The following is a 27,202-nucleotide window of genomic DNA, read 5'->3' on the forward strand; positions in this document are numbered from 1 at the left end:
AATAACAATAAATATGGTAAAATTTGAATCCTTAACAATTATGTTTCACAAAAGTCAAAATTCTATGAGGTCATTGTTATACCAAAAGGACAAAGCAAACACTACAAATGTGAGTAATAAATAAATAAGCTCTAAGTTGCCTGGATATGTTCACAGTGGATTAGAAAGGACACATCTACATTCTGCAGCCGCATCTCCACCGGTGAGGTTAGGTCTCAGTTTTCGCGGCCAGTGCTCACTTTCTGCTTTTTCATGATTTTCATTAGTGTCAAGATGCTTTTGGGTGGCCTGTGGAGTCTGTCTCTTCAGTTGCCTGCCCTTGTAGGAGCTGGTGTGCCATTTCTGTTTGGAATCCAGGTGCACGAGAACACGCGTTCCATTTTGGAATCCTTATTGGGGGAGCACAGCAGACAACACTTTGGCTGTGTAAGAACCCATTTGTATCGGTTCATCAATGAGGCTTTTCTGACGTTGGTCTTTAAAAGTCCATAAGAAAACTTTTCAGAAGCCACTTCAGAAAATGTTTGACAATGAGGCCCAATGTGTTGATGAATTTGTCTTTATTTTGTTTTGGAGATTGGCCGGGCCAGGGATCGTGATTCATGGGTGGGCCACCACTGACTTAAAGGTGGTTAAGTATGAAATCAAAGTTGTTAAGTATTAGTTAGGAAGGATATGTGCTTAGCATAAAGACTGGGAGCAAGGGGAACAGCTTCCACGGCTCATTCCAAAGTGTAGAATTATGGTTCTAAACAGCTGGTAGGTATTCTGCGTTGTTTCTTATTTTCTTAGTCTTTAGACAAACGAAAATGGACTCCTGGAACTATTTAATGGTGAACAATGTCCATCCTTCCAATATTCCTGTGCAGTGTCCCCAACGCAAGAGCAACCACTTCTCTATCCCAACGCATCAAATACCATGAGTTTCCCATTGCCCCTCGATATTTGGAAATCATGGCACAAATCATCCCTTTTGCACCCTTAGACCTGCAAAACAAACTTCAATGTAAACTCTATTTGCAACATTTGTGAAAAATCAGAGAATTTTACATAAAGTGTGTGATAGTCCAGAAGTGTAGTCAAATAAAAAGAAGACTACTGTCTATGTGACTGCTTTCTTCTTATCACAGAATACTAAAAGTAACTATGTCATTAGTGAACTGCATCATTACTCATTTGAAACATTAAGTCACTGGACTAACGTGATTGGTTAGTTACTTGGGGAACGTCAGTTGTTTTTCATGTGACTAACTAATGACATGAGTCATGACTAACATGAGTCTTTATTAATGTTAGTAATGACTCATGTGATTCATTACTAACGTGAGTCTATTAATGCGAGTAACGTGTGTCTTACTCGCCCAAAGACATGTGTCATTCTATTTACAGCCATGTATTGATATGGTGACTTCAAATGTTACAATACTAATGATAGAGAAATACATTGTGCACATTTTTGAAAAATGGAAATATAACATTCAATATTATGGTTGGTTCAAGACAGTATTTAGGACAGTCATGCTGTCCGCTTCATCTATTTACACTAAGGCAGACTAACCACTTCCTGATAACCTTCCATACTTAGCCTTTTTGACTTCTTAAATATCTCTTAGAAAAAAGCAAATAAGTTTTAAAACGAATCTCCATGTGTGTCCACAAACACTGATAACACCTGAGACCATACCACAAAGATTCCTGCAACTAAATACAGTTCCCCTTTACAATATCAGAAAAAGGAAAATACTGGGGCATGAAAATCATGCTGCAACAACTCAGATGAAATCCTAAAGCAGATTTACACAGTATCAAAGAAAGAGCGGATTGGGTCACACATACAGTGCACATGACAATATAACACACCACATATTGAAATAACAGTGTTTGACTCCTGCAGAGGCTGCAGTGATGTCCTCTTCGCTCACAGACTGCAGTAGCCCAAATAAAGAGAATCGACTCAAAAGAAAGTGAGTGAAAACCTGCAGATATAAGAGAATTGTTTCATAGATATTAAGCTCTTGAAAAAATATTCTGATTCAGCAAACACAGGCCATGAGTTTTGAATCAAAAAGGTGTTTCTTTTTCAGCAGATTTTTGCAATTGCTGTTTTCCTTAAAGAAAAAAAACAGTACATAACTGTCGAAAAGTTAAGGTTAAGCCAAAGTTAAGGTTAAAGTTAAGCCTATTATGGCAGAAGAGATGGTGTCATTCAGGACTAGCATTACCAAGGGCCCTCTAGATGTAGTCAGGATTTAACTGAGGGTTGATCTCCTAAACGTGTTGGTGGTCAATACTCCTGCCTTATAGTATTATACAATTAATACATTTTTTCCCTCTACATACCCTTCATTCCCCTGCAACGATAAACCCAATCAGCAGTGGAGGAAGTTTTAAATCTTTTGCTTCGCTGAATTTTAAATAATGAAAATCTTGCTTAGTTTACCAAAGGTAGGGTGTTAGAAAGTTTCAGCCTGTGTGAAAACATTCCTTTACACCCACAGGTTTTGAGCTTTTCTCTAGTGCACGTGGCTCTGGCATCATTTTAGTTCCATGGGAATGGAGCTTGAGATTGTCCTTGAGACCATTTTGAACCTCCTCTGACTATACAGGATTATTCAAGACAGCCTGAGTAATCAATAGACTGACATTGAGGTCAGTAGTTTTCCCATTGGGAGGATCAGTCATTGCCATATTATCCATTGCTTCTTTGTGGGTCAGGAAGCCATCAGTGGGACACTGCAGAGCACCAGGTTTCTCTGCCCTTTACATGGATACATCCACAGGATGTAAGGCAGTGAGGCAGGACTCAGATCAGCCTCTCCTCTGGAGGCACTTTGAGGACACTACCCATCTCCAACCTGGCACCAGCCACCTCCTGAGAGCTGGGGCTATAAGTTCCCTCTGACTGACGCTTCTTCCGTGCTGTAATGACGAGGCAAAACACCACCAGTGTGGCCAGTAACACACACAGGGTGGTCAGAGGAATGGTCACCACCAGCCAGGGGACTCGCTCCTTATGTTCCTCTTTCTGCAAGAGGACAGGACAGAATGTTCTTATATCATTCCTTCTTTGCTACCATGCCTGTCAACATGGCACTCCCTAGAATATATTTATATCCAATGGCTAGTAAATATTAAAGAAAAAAACAATAACAACTGTTGCTCTCCGAAAGTGCCGGTTATATTGTTCCAATAACATTACTTTAAAATAAAAGTGTGCAATACACTAGTTTTTAATTCAGTATATAATTGAGTGCATAATGTGGTTCATCGATTAAATATGTTCAGCTACCCAGCACTAATATGTATATATATATATATATATATATATATATATATATATATATATATATATATATATATATAGTTATGTTTTGAACTCTTCAACCTTTGTTGCTAATTTAACAATCCTGAAATGTTACCAATTTGCAGAGGTTTTTACTGGAATGGGACACTTGTGTATTTTATTAATGATAATGGATAGTAATTCTATTTTGCTGTCCCATGTAATTCAAACCATGCTTTATGTGAACTGCACATGTGTGTTGTTTCCTAGCATGGCTTCTGTGGCAGTTTCCTGAATCCTAAGTCAATCCCTCAGGTTCTAATTCATCATTTAAGCCATGAAAGTGAATCGACTCAAGTCAAAGTCGATGTAAAGATGGGTCTGTCACTTACGATTCTCTCACAGGATGTCCCACTGAAACCCAGCACACACACACACTGGAAGTGGTTGAGTCTGTCCAGACAGGTGGCCCCATTGAGACAAGGGCTGGACTCACACTCGTCTATTTCTGTCTCACACCTGAAACACATCAGAAGGGTTTTAACGCAATGCTGACTGACAGAGGAGCAGCTCTCACACACACACACACACACACACACGCACACACACACCTACACACACACACACACCCTCCTGACCTCTGTTCGTGGATGTGGTTCAGACACACTTTCCCCTGAGCAGAGGGTGTGTGTGGAAGGGTGAGGAATGTGCAGTGTGCTTCTCTCACCTGGCACCAGTGTAACCAGGTTTACAGGTGCAGTTGCCTCCAGAGACACTTCCTATACAGACCCCCCCGTTGAGACAATCTGTATTTGCATCGCACGCCGCTGGAGGAAAACGCCATCTATTGAAACAGACACACGTATATTCACACACACTAATGTAGGATACATATAGGTGATCTTAGTGTTAGCACTAAGAGTACTAACTGAGCATGGAATGGGAAGGTGGGCAGGGATTAGTTAGCTGGGATATCAACACACACAAAAAACAGGGAGATTTTCCTCATATATACTTTTACAGATACCAAAGCTGTTTGCTGTTTCAACAATGATCTCAGACAAATTACAAATCTACTTCAGAGGGCTTTACAGTCCGTACACACACAATAGCCAGAAACAATCACATCAGCACAGGAAATCATCTAATTTACATGAATAATTCAGCAGTAATAAAAAAATAATTGAGAATTGAGAATGCAGATTAACAGTCTTTCAAGTTTCTGTGTAATAGAAACTTATGTTATATATTTAATTATTTTATCTAATATGAGATATAAATATTTCGTATAACTATAAAACTATGCCGTTAGGCTTACCATTATCGTTATCAGTGTTTTAGCTTCTTCAAGCTCATTGTTCTGGTTTTACAGATCCCAACTTGACTTTTCTGATTTTAGTCCCCTCTTTTTTTCAGTGTCAGCTGGCAGCTGTCTACATTGAAAAAGCTAAAAGCTAAAACCAAATGGTGGACCAAAGCATATGAATTTAACATATACATCTTTCACGTTGTTCACTCTGTGCACATGACATCCATTCTAGTCTGTCCATCCTGATAGAAGAATCCCCCTCTGTCTCTCGGTTTCTGCCCCATCAAAGGGTGTTTTCTTTTTGGGGGGCATTTCTCTAATTTGAGAGTTTGGGCTACAAATGCTAATGTATTTAATATAATAATAATATTGAAAAGCCCCATTAGCCACTGACTGTGTCAGATAGCCCATAAATTAGCCCATAAGACTTGGCACACAACTGAAACATTTCTCGTTAGCAAAGCATAAAGGAGAACTACAGTATCTCGATGCCATTTTTGTTTGGTAGTTTTTTTGATGATTATACACTAGAGACAATATCTGGTTGCATTTCTGCTAATATACCCCCATATATGCCTAACAAAGTGTTTTGTTAATTTAGCATGATGTTTTCAGACAATGATTCCATTAAATATAAGCAAGGAAAGTCTTTACTCACTGACAGCGTTTTCCGTTATAGCCGGTAGGACAAGAACATGTGTGAACTCCCATATTAACCGTGCAGGTTCCTCCATTCACACAGCTATACTCCAGACAGTTATCCACCTCGTCCCGGCAGTCTTTCCCCGTGTATCCAGGCTCACAGTCACACTGGTAGTGTGCTAGAAGGTCTTTACATGTACCATAGAAACAGGGACTTGAAGAACACTCATTTACCTCCTTCTCACACAGCTCCCCCTCCCATCCTGCGATGCAGGTGCAGTTAAACTCATTAAAATGATCCAGGCATACACCCTGATTCAAGCAGGGTTGGGAATCACAAATCGGTGGGCCTTGGCATCCTTTCAATGGTTCATGTCCACCCAATCTGGAAAACTGGCTAACCTGAGGGGCATCTGGTATATTTACTAGTGGCAGGTAGACTCCACCCACTCTCACCTCCCCTAAACATCCAGTGTATTTCTCAGCCAGCCAGATTTTGGTGTCATTGAGGAAGTTAAGGTTGTCTCCGAGGCCAAAGCTGCCACCAACTCTCTGGCCGTCAACTGTAAGGCGCCAGCGGGATGCTGACTGTGTGGGATCGACCATGGCCACTTCAATCCGATGCCATGCTCCATCTGCAATGGCCCTATCACTTGTGAAGGCCAGCAGCTCCTGACTCTCCCCACCGTCCAGCTTGACCAGCAGGGAGGAGTTGAGCAGACCCAGGCAGAACACCTTTGCTCCGCTGACGGCCCGCAGCAAGATCCCGTTTTCGTCACGCGTCCGAATATCTATGGTGACGTTGGTTATGGGGCCCAGCAGGGAGCTGTTGGCAACATACTGAAGGGCGTTGTCCAGAAAGGTGGCTTCAGTTAAACCTGTGTAATGAGAAGATGATGAATAAGTAAGTTTACTGAAACCTGTACAAGTTAATTCAGAACTTAGTATTTTAAGATTCTATTGTAAAGACAAGATTGATGAACTGATTGAGAAACCACATATTGATCCTTCATCCCTTGAATGGTCATTGAACATTTTTGTCGAGCTTATCTTAATTGCTTTGAACAGTTTATAATTGTTCTTAAGCTTTCCAGAAGAAGGCCGCATATCCATCCTTTTTCCAAATAGTCAAGTATATTGCTTTTACATTGTGAAGTAAATGTAGATGATGATTGCACAATACAATGGCCGTAGAATGATGACACCATCAGAGACTCCAAAAGTACCTAATGGCCAGCAGATGAAATTATCAAGTGGATTGCTACATTGCCAAATATCACTTGCATAATGCTGGTGTTAGCACTGTGGCACAGAGGGTGACTGCAGAGGGTCTACTGGGACCACCCTCAGAAGTTTTGGTGTCTATACTCAGAGCTCAAAAATGTATCTGCCAGTTGTCGATCCTCCGCTAATGGAGCAGGAACAATTCAGTACCAGCTGTGTTTAGAATTCACTGCTGCTCACCAGGCTGTAAAACTCTGACATCAAAACTCTGATGATGTCATTATGTATCAGGAATCAGTACAAACTGGGAGTGTTGAAAATCAAAATGAAAGATAAAAGTAAGGAACATGTGTGTACGCTAACAATGATCCTGGTTGTGGATGATTTGAATGTTAAAATACAGAGCGGGGGAGGAGTCAAAGGTCTATTGCATTTCTTGTACAAAAAGTGATAATAATTTTTTTAAATTGTGCTACATTGTTGTTTTGGGTAATCTGTATTCTGTCAAAGCTTTACTTACACTCATAACCATCATGTATGTCCACACAACGCACTGCATCAGGACAAGGGTCGTCCATGCACCACAGACGGGTCTCGCACAGTCGCCCATCGTACCTCATGGAGCAGTTGCACTGAAAGTCGTTCCAGGTAACCTGACACTGTCCACCGTTTAAACACGGCTGATCCTGTACACAGACAAACACAGATGAATGGATTAGGTGATAATGTGTCAAGTCTCTTACCTGCAATGCAGGTAAGATGCAACAGCAGTGGTCCAATTGTAATAGTAGGGTTTAGGCTATGTAGTGAAGCCCATCTATCATACAGTGCTCCAAGGAGCTGACACAATATTAAGCACGTGGTTGAGGTTACACACATAATAGTGTTTACCTGGGACTTTTCAGAGAAATCCAGCCAGACAGTTTTGTCAAACTGGGTTATGTTAGATGTCATGGACTCTTTTACTTGATAACATTAAAAGATGGCAATATGGGTTGGTCAGTCCATCACTTGGTCCAAACATTGATTACTATGGGCAGTGTTGTGCCTGAACGCGTTCATTAAACGATAGTTCATGAACTCGTTCATATTTTGAGTGAACGTGAACTGAACGTACTGTATGAACGGCACGTTCATTCAGGTTAACGTTCAATGGGGTGACAGATTTCTATAGAAAACACACCGTAAACGCGGCTTAATAAGTAGCGGAAAAAACACCCAATCTGGCAACAACAGCCTCCAGTGTCGCACCGCGCATGCGTCATCAAAAAAAAAAGAAATGCATGGAGGTGACAGCTGCGTGTAGCAAAGAGGCGGCGTATAATAATTTAAGAGTTTTATGAAGTTACTGACAAGGTCGGTGAGGATGGGAGGAATCTGACCTTTCTTTGCAAACATTTGCACCTTAATGATAAGGGTCGTATTTTTATTCCTTATTTAAAAAAGACCATTCAAGCAGCATGTGTTTGAGAATGTACTGTAGGGGTGAACGCTGCAGCTGCTGCTAGTGTGGAGTGAATGGACAGCAACATTAAAGCAACAATAGGGAATGCTGTCCCCTCAATGCTAATGTAAACCCTGGTTGGATAAGGATTCAAAATTGGATATGAAGATTAAATCTGATGCATAGCTTCAGTGTTAAAACTAATAAAATAATTGCTGTCTCTGGTTCTATGTGGGCTGTGGCAATAATTTTGCTTGCAGCAACATATTGAAAAAAAGAACTCAACTAGTGGAACTGTGAACTTAGTTCAAATATTTTGAAGTTTGAACTATGAACTGAACTAGCTCATTTTAAAATTTGTGAACTGAACTTTGAACTAGTTCATGTAGAAAGTGAACTTTCCCAACACTGACTATGGAACCCTTCAAATAAATCAATAAATCAATACATTGTTTTATGGTTTACAAAATAGTCAAACTTAAAGTGTCTTAATTGTACTGCACTAAAAGAATACACTTTTTTACTTTCCACATGAGGGGTGCATATTTCATCTAATTGTTCTCTATTCTGTAGCTGAAGTAATAATTATGCTACAGAAAATTAAGTCTTTCACCTTGCATGTGTCATCACTATGGCATCCTGGCAGCACATTCTCCTCTGTACTGGCCTGGTAAACTTCGACCCCTCCTAGAGGATCCTGAGTGGTCAGATGCCTGTGGTCCAGACGAATGTCCTGCAGGCAGCCCTTGAAATGTCCACTCCAGGCATTCATACTCTTGCCTGCAGGAAGTCCTCCCACATACGCCACGTCCCCTGCCACTATACTAACGTTTCCTAATGCACGATGATTTCCTGCTTTGGAGAAAACAACGTGGCCATACTGCACCTTTAAAGTCACCAAATTATTGTTGCCATCAGTGACAAACCTTGCCTCCGACAGCAGTGTGGTGTGAGGGCTATAAATAGCAACAGTGCCCTCCTTCAGATAGACTGTCAGGTAAGGATTTCCTTCTCTATGGAGCTGCAGAAGCAGACCATTGTGCTTGAAGGAGCGCATTAAAAAGGAGATTGTGAAGTTGTCGCCATGGGTTTGCGTGATGTTGAAGCTGACATAACTGGTGGTGTTCTCATGACCGAAGGTCCAGGATGGATAACCTGAGGTTTGGGTAAAAGAAATAAAGCTTTCAGTATCCAACCCAAACACATTGGCGCAAGCTTTGTATCAAGGTTTATCTTGATGTTCTTTAAGGAGCACTTAGTTTCACATGAAATGTAGCATTCCTACAGGTTCTCCTACACTTTGTCCTGGAGACCCCCCCCCCTCCTCTGATTGCTGGCCACAGATTACTTTATCCCATGAAAGATTGATATGTTTTAAAGTCAAACTTAGTAACGTCAACCTATGACAAATGCTTTAAGCACTCACCTTTCTCACAGCTTTCTCCATAATAGGGACGGTTACACTCACAGCTGGGATGAACCCACATGTCCACACACTGCCCACGTTGCATGCATGGGTCATCTTTACACCAATCTTTTTTCCGGCATCCTATTTCCAAGCCCTGATTCTCCTCCCTGATGAGGTCCTGAGGCAGGAGCAGCTTATGGTCAACTTGAAGGTCTTCCATGCAGCCAATGAACCCCCTTGCGCTGGACCGGTGGGATAAATATTCCTGGGGTGCTCCTCCAACATACAGCTGTTGAAAGGAGCTGGGCTGAAGGAAGATAAGATGGTTGTAGCCCTCATTTTTCACCACGCAGTTTTCTTCGCAGCCAGGTCCTTTTACAACCAGAACCAGCCTTTCATCCATGGTCACAGTGGCCGTGTACCATTCACCGTCATTGACTAGGCCACGGTAAATTGCCTGCAGTAACTTCCCCGATTTCACCCTGGCCCAAAGGGACCCACCAACTAGTTCCAAAGAGATGAAGCGGTCCTTAGTTCCCCGGTAGTACAGCACCATGTCATCCAGAGTGCTCTTGAATCTGAGCTGCATGTGGAGTCTGTAATTGTCTTGTTCCTTGGTTTCTCGATTCGTTTGGTTTTTGTAAAAAGGCAGTTGCATGCGGACAAAGCCCTTGGAATTGAAGGAAAACGTGGTGGAGGTATTGCAGCGTTCTCCAGCCCAGCCAGGAGGACAAAGGCAGGTGTAGGTGTGCTCTCCATCATTGGTCAGCAGGGGGACACAACCTGCTTGGTGTTGACACTGGTGCTGCTGGCAGCCGACCAGAGTGAAGTCACAGTCTTGACCACCCCAAGGCTCCTGGCCAGGCTCTGGTTTGGGGCAATGACACTTATAGGAGTTGGCAGCATCTTCACACATGGCGCCATTCTTGCAGGGATTACTGTCACACTCGTTGATGTCCACTTCACAGTGTACACCTGCGTGGAGAAACCCACACCTTTAGTACTACTACTTACTCCAACAACACAGATGCAAGTAGCCAAAAAACTACCAATGTCTCACATTTGAAGACATATTCTTAAATAATTAACTACATAAATGTGGTTCAATTGGGGGGGGAAACAGTGCATTAAATTATATAATTAGATAGTTTAGCATGCATGCATACAGAGGAACAGGCAGATATGTTTGAGGAATACATGACTTTTTCAATGGTGTCATGACTGGAGGAAACAAACATAAAATGTACAATTAGGGTAGGATAGAGATGAATTACATTTGCACAGATTTCCATAAAACAAATAAACCAGTGTCCTTCCTACTGATTGCATCAGCTAGAAATTGGAATAACACACTGCATACTTGTCAGAATAACTTGCTACATATACACAATTACACACACCATCACAGCCACACCATGTGTCAGACTTACAGTCTACCTGCCTGGTTTAAGCTGTCACAGCCACTCATCAAACTGCATTCAACAATAAGCCTTGGCAGCAGCAGTCAACTTGCATTAACATAGTGCCTTAAAATACTCAAGGAACCCTTGAGCTGTCTGTCCTACACCCTGATACGCAAGCACGCAACTTATTTGTTAATGTAGCATTACGGTGCTATACCATACTGTACCTGTCAGCCCCAAGAGCCCACAGCAGCAGTAGCAGAGCAGCAGCAGCAGCATCAACCTGCTTCCCCCCATGATCCACAGAGTCAACCACCAACACACTCCTCACACTGCTGGATGACAGAAATAACACAACCAGGCACTCTCTCCCTCTCTTTGGCTTACAAAGCACAAGTATGTCCACTCCTCCACTCTGTACTAGGCAGACAAGCAGAAGTGATTACAAGGCAGCCCTGCCCACCTTTTCTCTCTTCTCTCTCTTTCTCCCTCCTCCTGTGTTCCTCCCTGAATCCCTCCCTCACACACACTGCTCCTCTCTTTTCTGCAGCCCAGCCCGGGCAGAGCGCTAAGCCTCCAGCTGGCTCTTGTCCGTGTTTGACAAGAGGAATGCAGTGCTGCATCCCCTCCCTGCCTCATGTGTTGGCCTGTGGATGCCCACTAGTGTCCAGAGTTGCTAGAATGAACCTGCAGGAGGTGCTGCAGGACCAATGTTTCAGGTACAGCATGCTCTAGTTTTAGTTACTAAGAAAGTAGAAAGGTTAGTGACAAAAAAAGGGGGGCTAAAAAACTTGGTTGACAATGTTAAAAAAAACTCAAGGATTAAAGCGTTTGAATTTAATTGGGAATTTATTTCTGAATTGTCAGTCAAATATCAGGAGACAGTCTTTACTGTAGTTTGATTTAAATGCCATACTTAAATTGTATATTCACTTTCACAACAGGCAATCAGTTTAAATATTCTTACATGTATTATTACATATTCCACTTTGGTTGTTTTGTTCCATTTTCGATTCCATTTTCTCTTCTGTAAGTTATTGTCTTGCACATGTGCTATACAAAGTAATTGAATTGCGCTTTTGAGCCACATGGAGTTGTCCTCTTTGCTTGCTGTTGCACAAAAAATGTAATGCAGATCATTTGGAAATAGACCCTTGTTTTGCTCACAAGACTTTTCATCGTCTTTTTTCACCCGGCTTTAATTAGTCTCCTAAGCAGCTTTTCTGTAATCTCCCCTCCCCCTGACAAATATCATAGGAGACCCCCGTTTAATACCCAGGGTGGACCCCTGACATATGGCACCTTTTATTGGCTTTGTTGTTTTCTGCTTCTCCATACCATATGCCCTCTGTGCCCTTCCTAGCCTCGGGTCTGTTGTGGCCTCCAGATCACAGGATGCCGTTAACAGATTAAATTAGCCTCTCACTTTGTTCATTTGGCTGAATTCCTCACTTCTACAACCAGATTTTCCATTTCCAGGTAAACTTTTGGTGCTGTTCTTTCTGTTTTGAGGGATTCGGAGGCGAATCTTCTCTAATGAGGAATGAATACCTTGGCTCGACATGAGGAATGACCAGCAGGAGGAAGATTAACCCTTTATTGTTTGACCCAGGAGAACTCAAAACTTGGCATACTCTTATTTATGTATCTACTCGTATTGATCCAACAGAATTAAGTAAGACGTCTGTGTAAGGGAGAGAAATCCTTGTTTGAATGGTATAACATAATCAATTCAATTCAATTTACCAGCTTTGAGAGGCTCGTTGACTTCCTTTATACGTGTGCTCAGGAAAGAAAAACCACAGCGGACTTAAGAAGCAACCGTATTTAGTTTTCTGAATTACCATTTTCAGTTTATTTCATCCTTTTCCTTTTCTGGTGAAAGAAGTGTATTACATCCTTCGAATTATTCTGTAGTGGTTCAAATTCACCGATAGTGAAAGAGTCCACTTTGTGGTCAAATAACTATAATGGATGAATATAATCATTAATGAATCAATATATGCAGAGGGACATTTGTCAATTCAAACAAAACTTGTTGATGTAAAAACACAATACACATATTTAGAAAACATGGTTTGGGATTTTATTTCTGATGTACAGTAATAGATCTGAATTTAATAGAAATCCGCAAACATTAGTATTTAAAGGGAGAGGCTAACCCTAACCCTGCAGCACTTTATTTGATTTAACAACAGCCTTTTCCACACAGAGGCTTTATTTTGGCCTCTGCTCTGAAAATGGCATACCCATAATAAAAAGTGCAATAACTCTGTAACTACTAACATTCTGATAAAGAAGAACCTCTGTTCGTGATCTGATTTGTTAAAAAGTTGATATGTCACTGGAAGGAAATCAATAACAGTCCTAAAAGTTATTCTCCAATACCAGGCTTAAACCACATCTAAGTGCTCAGTGTGTGGACAGTAATCATGACACGTTTCATGTTGATAGAGTACTGATGATCAATGTCTTGGAGGCTTTAGTGCAGGCCTCACAGCACAAAAACGGCAGGCAAATTGGATTTTGCCCTAAGTGGACGAATCACACCTTTTTTTGATCGTGTGATCCTATTGGATCCGACTAACAACACGCAGAAAAGAGCAACAACTCCCATAGCCACTCAGAACCCAAAATGGGTAGAGCGTAAAGTGATGCTGAAATTGCTTGTGAGGCGCATACAATGGCCTCTGCAAGTATCTCCCTCAAGAAAAAAAAAGTTAAAAAAAAAAAAAAAGTTAACTTCATAATGATAAGCAACGCTATGTGCAAATTATGTGGACTAATTTGTATAGTACAAAATCTGATGGATATGGTTGGTTAGGGCTCGGTTATGGTTTAGTTCTGGACCACATTTCGGAGATGATTGTACAGAAAAGGTTTTAAACTTCTTACACACAAATGTTAAAACCGAGGTTGTGACTAAGCATAACATTTTGGAAAAAAATTGCCCTCCACACCCGCCCTCAGAGGCATCTCAGTCGATTCAATTCCCAAGTTAGGGATTTTATTGATGAGATAGCCAGCGCCGGCGCTCCGCACACACGCACATCACGCACTGCGCGAAGGGCACCAAGTGCCTGGGGGGACATAAAAAAATCTGGGATGTGAAAATCATCACAGTGGGCTACTAATATAAATAACAAATAAAATATATCTAAAGCATGTTAATATGCAAAAGTAATAGGCCTAGACCAAATTAGTCTAGAAAAAGGGGAACCTCCCAGTGGTTTGTTCGATTATGCCTCAAATCTCAAATGTGGCAGACAGCTTTGAAATGGCTTCGAAAAGACATCGAGAGTCGGGGCGGAAAAAAGAAGAGACAGCGGGATGATGCTCGCGCTTCGCTCTCAGGTAAGACAATGTTTTAAATTAGGGGTCCCCAAACTTTGTCTTGTGAGGACCGTTGCTAGCGGTCACCGGGCGGCCGGCTGGCCACATATACTTGCGCCGGTGGGCTGTATTCGGTACTAGTCCGCGGGCCGCCCGAAGTTTCTGTTACCGTTACTGTTATCATTTGTTTTTTAAGTTATCATTTACGTTTTTGTTATCATTGACGTTACCGTTATCGTTGCTGTTACCGTTAGCAATAAGACTAGCAATCCTTCCTTAGGTTGCTAGCTAGCTAGCAATGGTATTTCTGATTATGCTTAAATTGGGCCTGCTATTTCTTTTATGTACCATAAATATCAGAGATATAGTCAGGTTTGTACTTATGTATGGTTATTTGCACTTTATTATTATTATTGTCACGGTTTGGTTCTGCTTCCTGTCTTTTGTTGTAGTTTTCATGTCTCTTGTGTCCCTGGTTAGCTTCACTTCCTGCCTTGTCCTGTGATTGCCTGATTGTTTCCACCTGTGTCCAATCACCTGCACCTCCCTAGTGTATTTAAGCCTTGTGTGCCTGTTGTCCCTTGTCGCGTCATTGTCAATGTCTAGTCGTCGTTGGTGCACGTCCTTTGGCTTTTTTTGATTTTGTGGTAAATAAAGAGCACCTTCTGGAAACTCCTGCATTTGAGTCCAGCCTGCCTTCAACCTGCACCCCCGCTTCCTGAAAGAATGACGCGACCACCGAAGGACTCAGCAGGGTTCGACTTTGAAAACCCGTTTTTGGGAACCCGTCTGGCCCTTGGTGGGCCCTGCAGCGTGCAGCAGGCTGCCCGGCGCAACGCCAACCCCAGCTCGCCAACAGGCTCCGGGGGGAGTTCCGGTCACCGCCCTCGCCGCTCTCCAGACCCCGCTTGGGACTCGCAGTGGGAGGCCAGCGCCAGCCTCCAGTCCTCAGCGCACGCGGGGAGCAGGTGCTGGAGCTGGCCGCCCTCCTCCACGCAACCTACGACCCCCACGTCCTGGACCTCCGCGCTGGGTCGCAGAAACGCCGCCCACGATACCGTCCAAGACGCCCGTCCCAGCCCGAGTGGGCCCCCAGACTCCCGTCTCCGCCCGTCCCGGCCCCGTCTCCAGCCCCCGACGCCTGTCCCCGGCCCCGTCTCCAGCCCCCCGATGCCTGTCTCTGCCTGTCCCGTGTCCAGCCCCCCGACGCCTGTCTCTGCCCGTCCCATCTCCAGCCCCGTCCCCACAACCCCTGATCGTGCCCCCTCCTTCCCGTCCCTTGATCCTCTCCCCCCCACCCCTGGGGGCCGTCTGCGATCCGGCCCTTGAGGGGGGGTGGGGTCAGGAGTTCCGGCCCTTGAGGGGGGTGGGGGGAGGGGGGGGTCAGGGGTTGGGCCGGCGCCCCCCGCCACGACGCCTCCGCCGCCGCAGAGCTCGGCGCCCCCCCGCCACGCAGCCGGCACTGCAGAGCCCGGCGCCAGCTGCCCCGGCAGATCCCCCGAGACCCTGAGGCTCGGCCGCTGTTCCGGCCGGCCCCCAGAAGGACCCGACACATGGCCGCCATCACCTGGAGTTCCCCGCGCGGCCTGTATGATCGTCGGGTCCCCACCATCCCTCCCCTTGTCTGATTTTCTCCGGTTCTGCTCCCCTTTAGGACCGTCTGGAATTCGGTCCTTGAGGGGCGGTTTCTGTCACGGTTTGCTTCTGCTTCCTGTCTTTTGTTGTAGTTTTCATGTCTCTTGTGTCCCTGGTTAGCTTCACTTCCTGCCTTGTCTTGTGATTGCATGATTGTTTCCACCTGTGTCCAATCACCTGCACCTCCCTAGTGTATTTAAGCCCTGTGTGCCTGTTGTCCCCTGTCGCGTCATTGTCAATGTCTAGTCGTCGTTGGTGCACGTCCTTTGGCTTTTTTTGATTTTGTGGTGAACAAAGGGCACCTTCTGGAAACTCCTGCGTTTGAGTCCTGCCTGCCTTCAACCTGCACCCCCGCTTCCTGACAATTATTTGTACTTATGTATATTATTTACTGAAGAAATGTACACATTATTACTTACACGGTTATATACTTGAATACTTTATGCGTTTACAATGTTCAGTTCCAAATCTGTGTTTTTAGTAATTGTGGTGGTATTTGGTATTTATAATTTTATCTTTTTTATCATTTATTTCTTTTGATGTTTGTTTATGTAAATTATTTATGTTTAGAAGTTATTTGGGGAATAAAGAGAACCTAACTAAGAAATCCTGAATGGTTGTTATTTGGTGGTTGGTTGGTTGGTTGATTGGTTGGTTGGGCGGGGCACCACCAAGCATTTGTGCTTAGGGCACCCAAATGGCTAGCGCCGGCCCTGGAGATAGCACCCACTAAAGTGAAGGTTGTCTCTTGGAGGCCAAGATCTCCTTGGCTTTGCAACAATGAAAGATAATATGCCGAAATCAAAACCTCCCTTTGCTAAGTAAAGTGATCAAAAAGTTTGTCTCCAGCTAGACGACTGTTTAGATATCTTCCAGCCAGGCTTTCAACAGCACCACAGTCTTGCTCAGGTTAATGTTTTCAATGACATCTACTTAGACAAGGATAGAGACAGAATTATAGTCTTAGAGTTACTGGATCTCTCTGCATTGGAAACAGTTGACCGCAATAATAGCGCAAGCTTTTTAGAACCATGAAGTGAAATGAGTCCGTTGACACAAGAAGCAGAAGAAGAAGCATGTTCCAGCCTTTACTCGAGTAATGCGCATGCATATACAACTTTAATAGACATTAACAATCTAATGTCTACATTTTAGAGGTATTGGCATTTTGGTACATGTTCCCTATTGTTCAACCTGACCACTGCCTTTGTAATAAACTCTATGACTCTCTCTTTATTAAACCGAAGCCAAACCAGGTCGTTTACCAACGTAGTGCCAATAGATCGCCTGGAATCGAAAAAAAAGGTCACCGCGCATGCGCCATTGCTCCTGACAGACGAGAGGCTCGTTGTGTTTTTTATATCGATTCATTTTGCGCTCCAGTATGCAGCGCTGTTCCCTTTCTATTTGGTTAGGAAACAAAGTAGGCTGTCATATATATACAGACAACACACAAATATCCAGAACTATAAATGTATTGAACAAATAAATAACTGGATATGCGAGATGTTTTTTTTAAATAACAAAGATAAAACAAAAGTTTGTTTTGGGGACAATGAACAATTAAAAGTTAGCGCTCAACTTCAACCAAATTATGGATTCAGACCTCAACAGGATTTGGACCAACATGTCCCTGCATTCATCTTTAGTAGACTGCACTATTGTAACGATGTGTTCACATGTCTGGAAAAATAATAATCAGAATACTCCAGCTTGAGTCCTCACTAAAAGCAAAAAAATGGATCACATCCCTCCACGGAGGTCTTTACACAGGTTTCCTGTCCAACAAATAATTGACTTTAAAATCGTGCTGTTCTTTAATAAAACCCTGAATGGTTTAGGGCTAAAATACATGTCTGATCTGCTGCTACATTACAAACCATCCCAAGCCCACTAGGTCATCTGGGAAGCTTCAGTTTGTCTCCTCCACAAATCTGGATCAAACTCCTAGAAAGCTGCTGATCTGCTGCGAATCTCTTTGGATTCAAATTTAGACTGAGACTATTCTGTTTGACTTTTTTTTCTTCTTTTCTGCCTAATTAAACCAGATTCAAGTCAATTGTATGAGCCGTTTAGGACTTAACTACTGAGACACTCTCACACACACTACTGAGACACTCTCACGCACACTATTGAGACACTCACGCACACTACTGAGACACTCTCAAACACACTATTGAGACACTCTCACGCACACTACTGAGACATATATGTACATAATATATACATGTTCTAATAGATTTTATATGAATATATTTATATTGTAATATATTCATCCTTTAGTATAATATATTCACTATATAATATTTATATAGGATATTTTTAATAGTTATGATATGGTAGTTATCATATTCTGAACATTGTTTTGTATATATTTGATCATCGATATACTGAATTGTTTGAATAAAATGACCTTATTTTGGTAAACTGCTGGAATAAATATATTAAATATTTAACTGCAAAGAAATAATGCAACCTTTTGTTGCATTGAATCATACTGGGATGTTTACTGAAACAGATTAGCTGGAGCTACCAAAAAAAAAAAAAAACTACAGCATGGGGGGGCTCAGCTTTCACTTTAGTTCAGGAGATGAGCAGATAAGAGGTTTCACCTACCTGCGAAGCCGTCTGGACACACACATTGATAAGCGCTGACCAGATCCTGACAGGTTCCTCCATGCTGACATGGAGCAGACTCACATTCATCCACATTGACCGAGCAGCTGTCTCCTACCGACGGAACACATGAAAGATTCAAACATCCTAATCAGGTAATAAGGCAAAATATCGGAAATAACAAGGTTCATAACTAGCTTACCAGTGAATCCTGGCAGACAGCGGCAGATGAACCCGGCTGCCTCCTCATAGCTGAAATTGGCCTTTGAGAATTCGGGCAGCATTCTGTAGTTTTGGGTATCTGAGCGCTGGAAACACTCGCCAGCATTCTCACAAGGCTCTTGCGCACACTCATCAACATCCAGCTGGCAGTTCTCTCCTTCATAGCCTAGGCATACATGAACACCAACGTTTAAAGGATTTGTCAATGCAATACTTGCACGCCCACAGGTACGTTAACTGGAGAGGCTACATGTGCAAAGTAAATATTTTTGTTTTTGAAATATGGAATATACACAATCATATTTGTAAAATAAGATATCTGCTCAAAATATATGTGTTTCCTCTACGTCCTCTCCGCCTGTCGCAGCTGGGCTGGGACCGAGACGATCTGGCCCAAAAGAGGCAGGTCAAATAAGCAGTTTAGCCTATTATTGATTAAAAATATAAATGAGTCACAATTTGGCCAATTAGCCTACTAAAATAGATTTGGCATTGGGCCATCATCATTTGGCCCTAAAGCTGCGTTCTTGTCAGGGCTAGTCATGTTTTAACATGACAATGACTAGCAGTATTCTTCCAAGAGGACTCAACCCCAAACTCTGTCAAATCAACCTGACCTCACAATTAGACAACACGCTGCCATGAAAGGGGAGTCTGTAGAGACTGGTACACTCAGACGGCTTGGCTAGTTGGATGCAGTCGGGCTAATGCCGTATTTTGCTTCCCTTGCTTAATTTTTAAATCAACTGGGACAGATCCAGCATGAACAGTTACAGGAATAAGGAGCACAATAAATAAGAAAACACGACAACAACAGGAAAGACATTGAAAGCTAGCCGTCAAGCTAGCCATGTCTGTGAAAGTTGACATTGCTAGCCAGCTGGACGACGGACACATGATTGTGATTGATCTACTTAAGGAAGATGTTTGAGCATAGTTCACATCACAAATAGCAAACAGATTAGCATTTGTGTAGCACAACTCTAGTTTAAAGAGCACACAAAATAAGTTACACTTCAAGTTAATATTTCTCCATTCAGATATATTTAGAAAAATTATTTTTGAAGACAACCCAAACACGAGTCTATTGTCTAGCCTGAGTCTATTTCTTTCAGTTTGGACCCAATTGGCAATTATGTTGTTTTTTAAAGTTCTTGGTGTGCCAGCAAACAATACATAGGATATGTAAGTGTTGAATTGGAAGACAAAACTCAAGAATCGGGTCATCCAGTTCTTGCATTTTCTTTTCGGTGAACATTTCAACATGCATAATCTTGATGATTTTACTTCTTCTACTGAATATCAAGAAATTGTTGATACTGTGATGATGTTTGGTTGTGTGTAACAGCTATACAATGTTAACATAACATACTGATTAATGAGGTGTAAAGGCGGTGCAGTTATGCTGTACCTGGCCAACAGAGGCACTTGTACTCGTTAATCTTCTCCAAGCATGTAGCTCCATGCTGGCAAGGGTCGGAAGCACATTCAGGAATATCTTCTTCACAGTGGTCCCCAACAAAGCCAGTGCCCTCACAGCCACACTCATAGCTGGAGGAAGGACATATCAAAGCAAAAGGAATGCATCGTAAATCAAAATGGTTTGCAAGGCTATTTGTTTAGCCACGGTGGCCCTTGGTGGTTATTACAGGGCCAAGTAGTTCTAAATGAACACAGGTGTGTTATTTCTGAGGAAATCTTACTTTTCTGTATAACAGGAAGAAGGTGCAAGATATTCAGCCCAAGGTTACAGTCTCTTGTTGAATATTAAACAATAATAGCATGTTTGGACACCAAATGTTGTTTCTAAAAGATTTTACATCGAAATAACTGCACGGAAATTGTATGCTGGCGATTAGCTGCGTGCCATCTGACCACTTCATTATTCTGTCCAAACCTGTGCTTTGATCTAATGGTTTAATGACCAAATTACGTAAATTGTTCCTAAGTGTAAAATATAGTCCTCCTCTAATCAGAGGTACTACCAGGTATTCCCAGCACCTGTCTGTCTAATGACTCATCACCATGGTCGGCAGTAAGTGGATCAATTCTTATCCCAGACATTAAGTCTGCCATGCAGCCTCCAGCTGTCACAACACAATGTGGGACGACACAGAGCCCTAATATAAACCAACATGGAAGAGACACAATCAGATACTACCTTCCGTCCAACTTTATGTAGGATTGAAACCATAAAACGATTGATCATTTCATTAGGTTCATCCAAAGTCATTCTTAAATTTGTTCCAGAAAAAAATTACTCAAACATAACAGTGCTTTGTGTTGCTGTATATTTAACTGACTTTTGCTGTTAACCACTTTTGCATTTTAAGCAGATACTACACAACAGGGTTTTGTACTAACACCAGAAGAAAACCAGTACCAACACCTATTCTGAATACATACGCTATAAACATTTTCAACCTACAGATTAATGATGAAAATAGAAAAAAAAAGATTTTTCACAAAATTAGCGACTGTAGTCCAGTGGAGATCAGCGTTGTATTCCAATCCAGGCCAGCGGTTCGATCCCTAGTGGAGGCTAGTGGGATCATTTCTGGCTACACTATTCAATTCAATTCAATTAATTTTATCTTGTATAGCCTAAAATGGTAAATTACAAATTTGCCTCAGATGGCTTTACAGTCTGTACACATGCAACATCCTCTGTCCTGAAACCCTCACATCGGCACAGGAAAAACACCACAAAAAAGGAAAAACCCTTCCATGGGGAAAAAAGGGAAGAAACCTTAGGGAGAACGTCAGAGGAGGATCCCTCTCCCGGGATGGACAGACTGCAATGGATGTCATGTGTACAGAATGAACAATGTCAGTGTCTCCTTGGATACACTTAAACCCAAATTGCTGATTATGAATGATTATTTAATTAGATGACCTCACAGCAGCTGACAAATATTTCAACCACCACCAAATGGGTGTTCATCTTGTTACCTAAAAAACCCTTTGTCTGATCTCAGTGACAACCAAATTGAGATTCCACTTACATGTACTATGGTCTATGGCATCAGTCTCTATCAGTCATCAACAACACAGTTGTCATATGTTTTTCAATTAAAATACCCCAAATCATTCTAACTGCACTAAAATGATAAGTATGGAGATGTTTAATCAGTGATTCGTGTGTCACTATGTGTAATCCTACCTGTTAACCCCGTCAATGCACTTGCCCTGATTCAAACAGGGAACGCTAGCACATTCATCAATGTTGACCTCGCAGTCTTGGCCCTGGAAGCCGGCCATGCACTCACAAGTGTATGTGGCAATGTGGTCTTGGCAGGTGGCACCATTCTGGCAGGGATGCACCTCACACTCATCGATCTCCACCTGGCAGTTAATCCCTGCAGGGTACACAGCAGGGATGGAAGCATGCCAAGGTCTGAGATTGGCAACGTACTTAATTACCTTAGCACATACAGATACCACACAATGACACTGCAGATGCCAAGAGGGCCACCGCAACGCAGGTGCTCCACGCACTAATGCCATTTAAACAGAGCCGTACAATTTTTGTTCATACAGTTTCTGGTATAAATGCCCACCTCACCGTGGTCTCTATTAAAAAATCTACACACAAGACACTATGCAGGTTTACTTTGAATATCTAGCGTTTGTTTGAATCATTCTTCGAAAGACGATCATATTTAAAGTAACTGAATTTTGCCACAAAATAGATAAAGATAGATAAAAAAAACATAAAGGCCCGGCTGGTGTTGAGAGATGAGCCATTTTCTAATCTAAAGACTGGCGTTCAGATTCCAAATGTATGTTGACGATATGGGTTTGAAGGATATAATCAGGGTGAAAACAGGTTAAAAGATGAAAAAGAAGCTAAAATGTTAACCACCATCTTTATCCTGTATTACAATAATGAAATGGCATTCAGTATTCCTTCAATAGGTAGCACAAAACATACTAATGCTAGTCAATGATGTGGTCTGCTAATGTTAGCTACACATGATTTCAGGTAGAAAATAAACGTTTTGGTCTCATATCTCCTTCTACCCTCTCTGGGTAAAAAGTATAACTGTCACTTAACGTGAAGTAACTCTGATGAGCTCCAGATATATCAAACTAGCCCGAACATTACATCGGAATCCATTCAAATATATTGTACATAAATATCTGTGTATAAATATCTTAACATTGACTCATTAAGTGGCTTACCTTTGAAGCCTGGAGCACAGTCACACCTGTAGTGATCGACCTCATCCTGACATGTGCCATTGTTTTGACAGGGTCGGGAGGCACACTCATTGATGTCCAAGTCACAGTGGTATCCTTGAAATCCAGGCACACAGAAACACTGGTAGGTGTTAACCCCGTCTTTACAGATGGCTCCATTCTGACAGGGGTCAGACAGGCATTCATCAATGTTTTCCTCACAGTTCCTCCCTTGGTACCCAGCAGCACACTGGCAGCCATGCCCAATGTCAGGGACGTCCATACAGGTGCCAGCATTCTGGCATGACGCTTCTGAACAAGTGGTGACGTTATTCTGACAATCCTCCCCTCCCTGTCCCAGGGGGCAGTGGCAGGAATAGCCACTGACTCTGTTGACACAATTGGACCGGATACCTTTGCAGGGGTTGCTCTGACATTCATCTACATCCTGAGTGCAGTTAAGTCCTGTGAAGCCGTCTGGGCACTGGCAGGTGAACTCGTTTGTCCCAGGCGTGCTGGTACAATTGGTGCAAGGTGCCTCGATACAGGCGTCATACAGCTCATCACAGTTTTTGCCAATGTACAGCACTGGTCCTGGGGGGCAGATGCACACGTAGTCACCCAGGTGGTCAAGACATGTGCCGTTATTGTAGCATGGAGATGACAAACACGAGTCTGCTGCCGCTGTGCACAGTAGCCCTGGAATTGAAGACAACATTTTTCATTAAGGATGCTGTGCACAACACTTTTCTATAACAAATCTGCGTTGATTACAAGCCTAAATAGGGATAAAGAGCGGTAGTACCCAATATCGAAAAATGTTCTGATCGCATTTGTCCATTCTTAATTAATTGATTAGCACATAGACCCCCCTGCCACACAAAGGTGATGTGTATGATGCTAGTAAACACAAGACTGACATCAAAAGACACTTAATTGCAGACAAAAAACACAACACAGCTCTTTAACACTGCGTGTCATCATTCACCCATTCACACAGCGATGGGAGGAGCTACTAAACCCAGTGACACCTGCCCATCAGCAACTAACACTCACACCAAAGCAGTTTTGAGCCATCAATGAATTCTTTCTCTAACCAATGTCAGTCGAGAGGATAATTGTGATGCTGTGACGCTGTTTGCCTTGCTACTTCATGGTTTATCCTAACTAACTTCAGTTTAACAAGCTTGTAGAAAGAAAGAAAGTCCTTTTTTGAAAATCTTTTTCAGATTTGACATTTCCTTCGTCTTGAATCACCTCCTTCTTTTTTTGGTGCCTATTTACTTTTCTCATTGGGATTCTCTTTCGCCTCCCTTCTCCCTGCACTGGCGTGCAGAGCTGAACTCAGTCAGAACCATGCCCTTTAACCTGCACTGGCTGTAATCTTAAAGCTGACAGAGACAGTGAGGGTCTCCTCACTCTTCACCCTTCCTTCCAAACGCAATCAACTTCACACATTCCAGGGAGCTGATAACAGCTCCTCCTAACCCCTCCCCCCTTTACTGAGTACTTCATAGATCATGGTTATGGCCAGACAGGGTTGATTCCTGGCACTGAGTGGTACCAGCCTCAGTCAAGCAATAACACTGAGCAGAGCCTCTGATGTCAGGATCAACTGCTCGCCATAGCTCTCACAGAGTCACTGGAGTGGTGGTTTAACATTGCTTCCTTCTTATGTATCTTCAGGTTTTAAAAAATCAAATTCTAAATCAATTGAAAAGCCGAAAAAACCACCCGACTGGTTGTAGTCCAGGCTAAAAGCTGCATTCTCTCTGGTGTCGACCAGCGGCGACTCCTCTGATCCTATAGAAGTCGTTGAGAAAATTACTTCTGCTCCATTCATTCCCTCTATAAACATTATAAACTTGAGTTTATGTCTGAACATCATGTCTTCTTCACTAAAGCATGATGTTCATTTAGGGAAATTATGGTCATGGTTAGAGTTAAATAGACCAAAAATCAGAGTATCCTTTAGGGCGGGGCTACACGCTGAATGACAGGTCGCTAGAACGGCTTTGTTCTATCTGGGTGTCATCCATGGTTCCGTCCAACAACTTTAAGCAATTCAGAGTGGTAATTTCAAAAAATTTCAGTTAAGTAAAAACAAATGAGTTCATATGATATCCCATATAAATGTATACATAGATATATCATGCAGTCTTTTCAGAATAGTCTTCTTCCCAGAAAGAAACTTAGTTAAATGCAACAAAACTACTTGATTTAGTTTTCTGTACAAGATCAATGTTTGGGTGGAAACAACTAAATAAACATAAACAAACTCAAATTATATTTGAAATATTTCAAAATCTAAATGTATTATCTATTATTAGATAATTATTACGATTATTATTATTATAACTATTGATAGCCCTGAACAACATAAAGAAAACTTCAATCAAAATGGAATCTGCATGTCTGCGGATTACATTCTTTTCACTCTTGATTAATGTGCAAAAAGCAGGCGAGAAAAAACACAAGACAGAAGTCAGACTGCAGGACGGAGAAGGCAACGCGATGTGTCACAGAGCGGGAAGTCCCAAGAGGAATTTATGAAATCACCACAAGAGACCAGAGTCTTAGTTCATCTTCGTGCTCCAAAGACGTCACAGCAGGTGGCCGCTTTGCTTTATACAAAGAAAATGCACAAATCCTCTGTGAATCAGCCACAGTTAAACAGCGAGTCAGAGACGCACACGCTTTAGGGACTGCTTCCTTTACAACACAAGGATTTGGGCTAGTTAGGGAGAATATATCTGTGGAGACATAGAGATATATTTTGTAGCCATAGGATCATTAATAATCCTATCACTGTGTGTTCATTCTGATATGAAGTATTTTTAACAAGTTAGTTATTAGCTGGAATGTTGAAACTTTTGTATTATTTTGCATAAATGTATCATTTGTATTTTTTGTGGCACTAGTTCCTAACTCTCATCGGATCAAAACCAATAGATAAAAAGAGAAATAAGAGAAATAAAAAAGAGAAATAAGAGTCAAGAAGGCAGTTGTGTCCTCTGTGTGTACCATCTGGAGATGGTATCCCTCTGCATGTTTGAGACATTGTCCACTCCACACTTTTTTCAGCTGCTCACTCTTAGTTAATTGGTGTAAATAGTATGGATGTGCTAATCTGTACTTTTCTTTAAAAATAAGTCTGTACTCGACAAGCCCTGCATCTTACATTCCGGTTAACCTAATTTTCCTTCATCACATTTACACACATGTAGTGTTTTGGCTGCTGTCTTTTGCTTTAAATCCCTAAGAGCTCAGAGTGCCAGGACTCTCGCCGTGCTCCTTAATACCCATCACTCCTACCATTCAGAGCCAAGACAAAAAAGCTGTGTAGCAGTGCAGCCGGACGCTCAGCTCGTTACCATGGTGATCTTCAACAATGACACCCTCAGCCAATCCCAGCTGCTGGTTCACCACCGTTAAGAAACGAGCGGCAGACGCTTCACACAAACGAAGGTCGCGGGAAAAATGGGTCAACAGGGTTTCATAAGGTTGTGGGGTCGACCCACAACTTTACCCAGCCCCCCACCCACATAAACACAAACACTGAGACACACCCCAGTACAAACTGATTCATTACAGAGAAGAGGGGGTATTAAGGAAACTAGTAAGAGCCTTTGAAACTATTAATCCGGGAGTTGTGGTATTTCTAAAAAATGAATCACTAACCACTTGGTGTTATCATCAAACTATAATGTAATTATTATTTTTAAGCTATTGTAGAAAATCTATTTCTTGAAACAAACAGATCCATTTGATGTTTGTATTTAATAAAAATAAAAACAAACAATGACCAACTGCCTAGGACAATCGTTACTACTCCTGGAGGCTCCTAAACACACATATTAATACTCTGCACTTCACACAATTAAAGCATACAGTATGTTAGTTTTCCTCTTAAAATGTAAAGTTCCACATGTATATTAAGATGTTTCCGTTGCTGATGTAGTAGCACACCACACATGTGCAAGCCTTACCCAGTTTGAACATCATCATGGTGATCAGCACCGTCCTCTGATATCTGGACCAAGCTCTTCCTAACTCCATGGTAAATCAGGATGCTGAGGTTTCAGTCAGTGCACAGCAATGGTTCACAGGTTGTCCATCCAGACCACTGCAGCGCTCCGTCCAGGCTGCTCCAACTTAGAGAGAACTCCAGCGCACTGATCACAAGGATTCTGGGTCTGAGTGTGTGTGAATGTGTGTTTTGGAGTGTGTCTGAGTCTCTGTGGAGACCAAGCTGGGCTGGAGGGAAGCAGAGTAATCGCCCCAGTGGAGAGGGAGGGGAGGAAGACATGACCCGGAGTGCTGGACTGGACTCATTCAAACCCTGGCTCATTTATTGGGGTCTATCTAATACGCTTGACAATGCTAATTGACATTTTCAGATTTATTTTTGTGCATTTACCGTTTTCAAAAACTGATAATCAATCGAGTGAATGGCATAATGGTATAAGAAGAAGAAGGTCCGGGGTTCGGAGCGGCCTTT

General features: G+C 42.3%; 1 protein-coding gene across 1 annotated transcript; it reads right to left on the reverse strand.

The window, feature by feature from the left end:
* Positions 1–746: 746 nt before the first annotated feature.
* On the reverse strand, positions 747–26,896 carry crb2b (crumbs cell polarity complex component 2b). The gene is made up of 13 exons (XM_037483326.2): positions 26,691–26,896; positions 22,705–23,400; positions 21,683–21,878; positions 19,931–20,070; positions 18,500–18,685; positions 18,298–18,411; positions 9,329–10,285; positions 8,516–9,057; positions 6,979–7,144; positions 5,251–6,112; positions 4,011–4,127; positions 3,676–3,802; positions 747–3,025 (listed from the first exon to the last, which is right to left on the reverse strand). The coding sequence occupies exons 1-13, from the start codon at positions 26,758–26,760 to the stop codon at positions 2,804–2,806; spliced, it is 4,395 nt and encodes a 1,464-aa protein (XP_037339223.2). The 5' UTR covers positions 26,761–26,896; the 3' UTR covers positions 747–2,803.
* Between the last annotated feature and the right edge of the window lie 306 nt (positions 26,897–27,202).

Source organism: Pungitius pungitius, chromosome 5, assembly GCF_949316345.1.
Source record: "Pungitius pungitius chromosome 5, fPunPun2.1, whole genome shotgun sequence".
NCBI classification, from domain to species: domain Eukaryota; kingdom Metazoa; phylum Chordata; class Actinopteri; order Perciformes; family Gasterosteidae; genus Pungitius; species Pungitius pungitius.

Coding starts and splice junctions, on each gene's coding strand:
- crb2b (XM_037483326.2), bottom strand. CDS start 26,760: ATGGAGTTAGGAAGAGCTTGGTCCAGATATCAGAGGACGGTGCTGATC. Junction 20,071..21,682: donor TGCATTGACGGGGTTAACAG/GTAGGATTACAC, acceptor TCCTTCCTCCAG/CTATGAGTGTGGCTGTGAGG. Junction 3,803..4,010: donor CCTGGTTACACTGGTGCCAG/GTGAGAGAAGCA, acceptor GATGTGTTTCAG/GTGTGAGACAGAAATAGACG.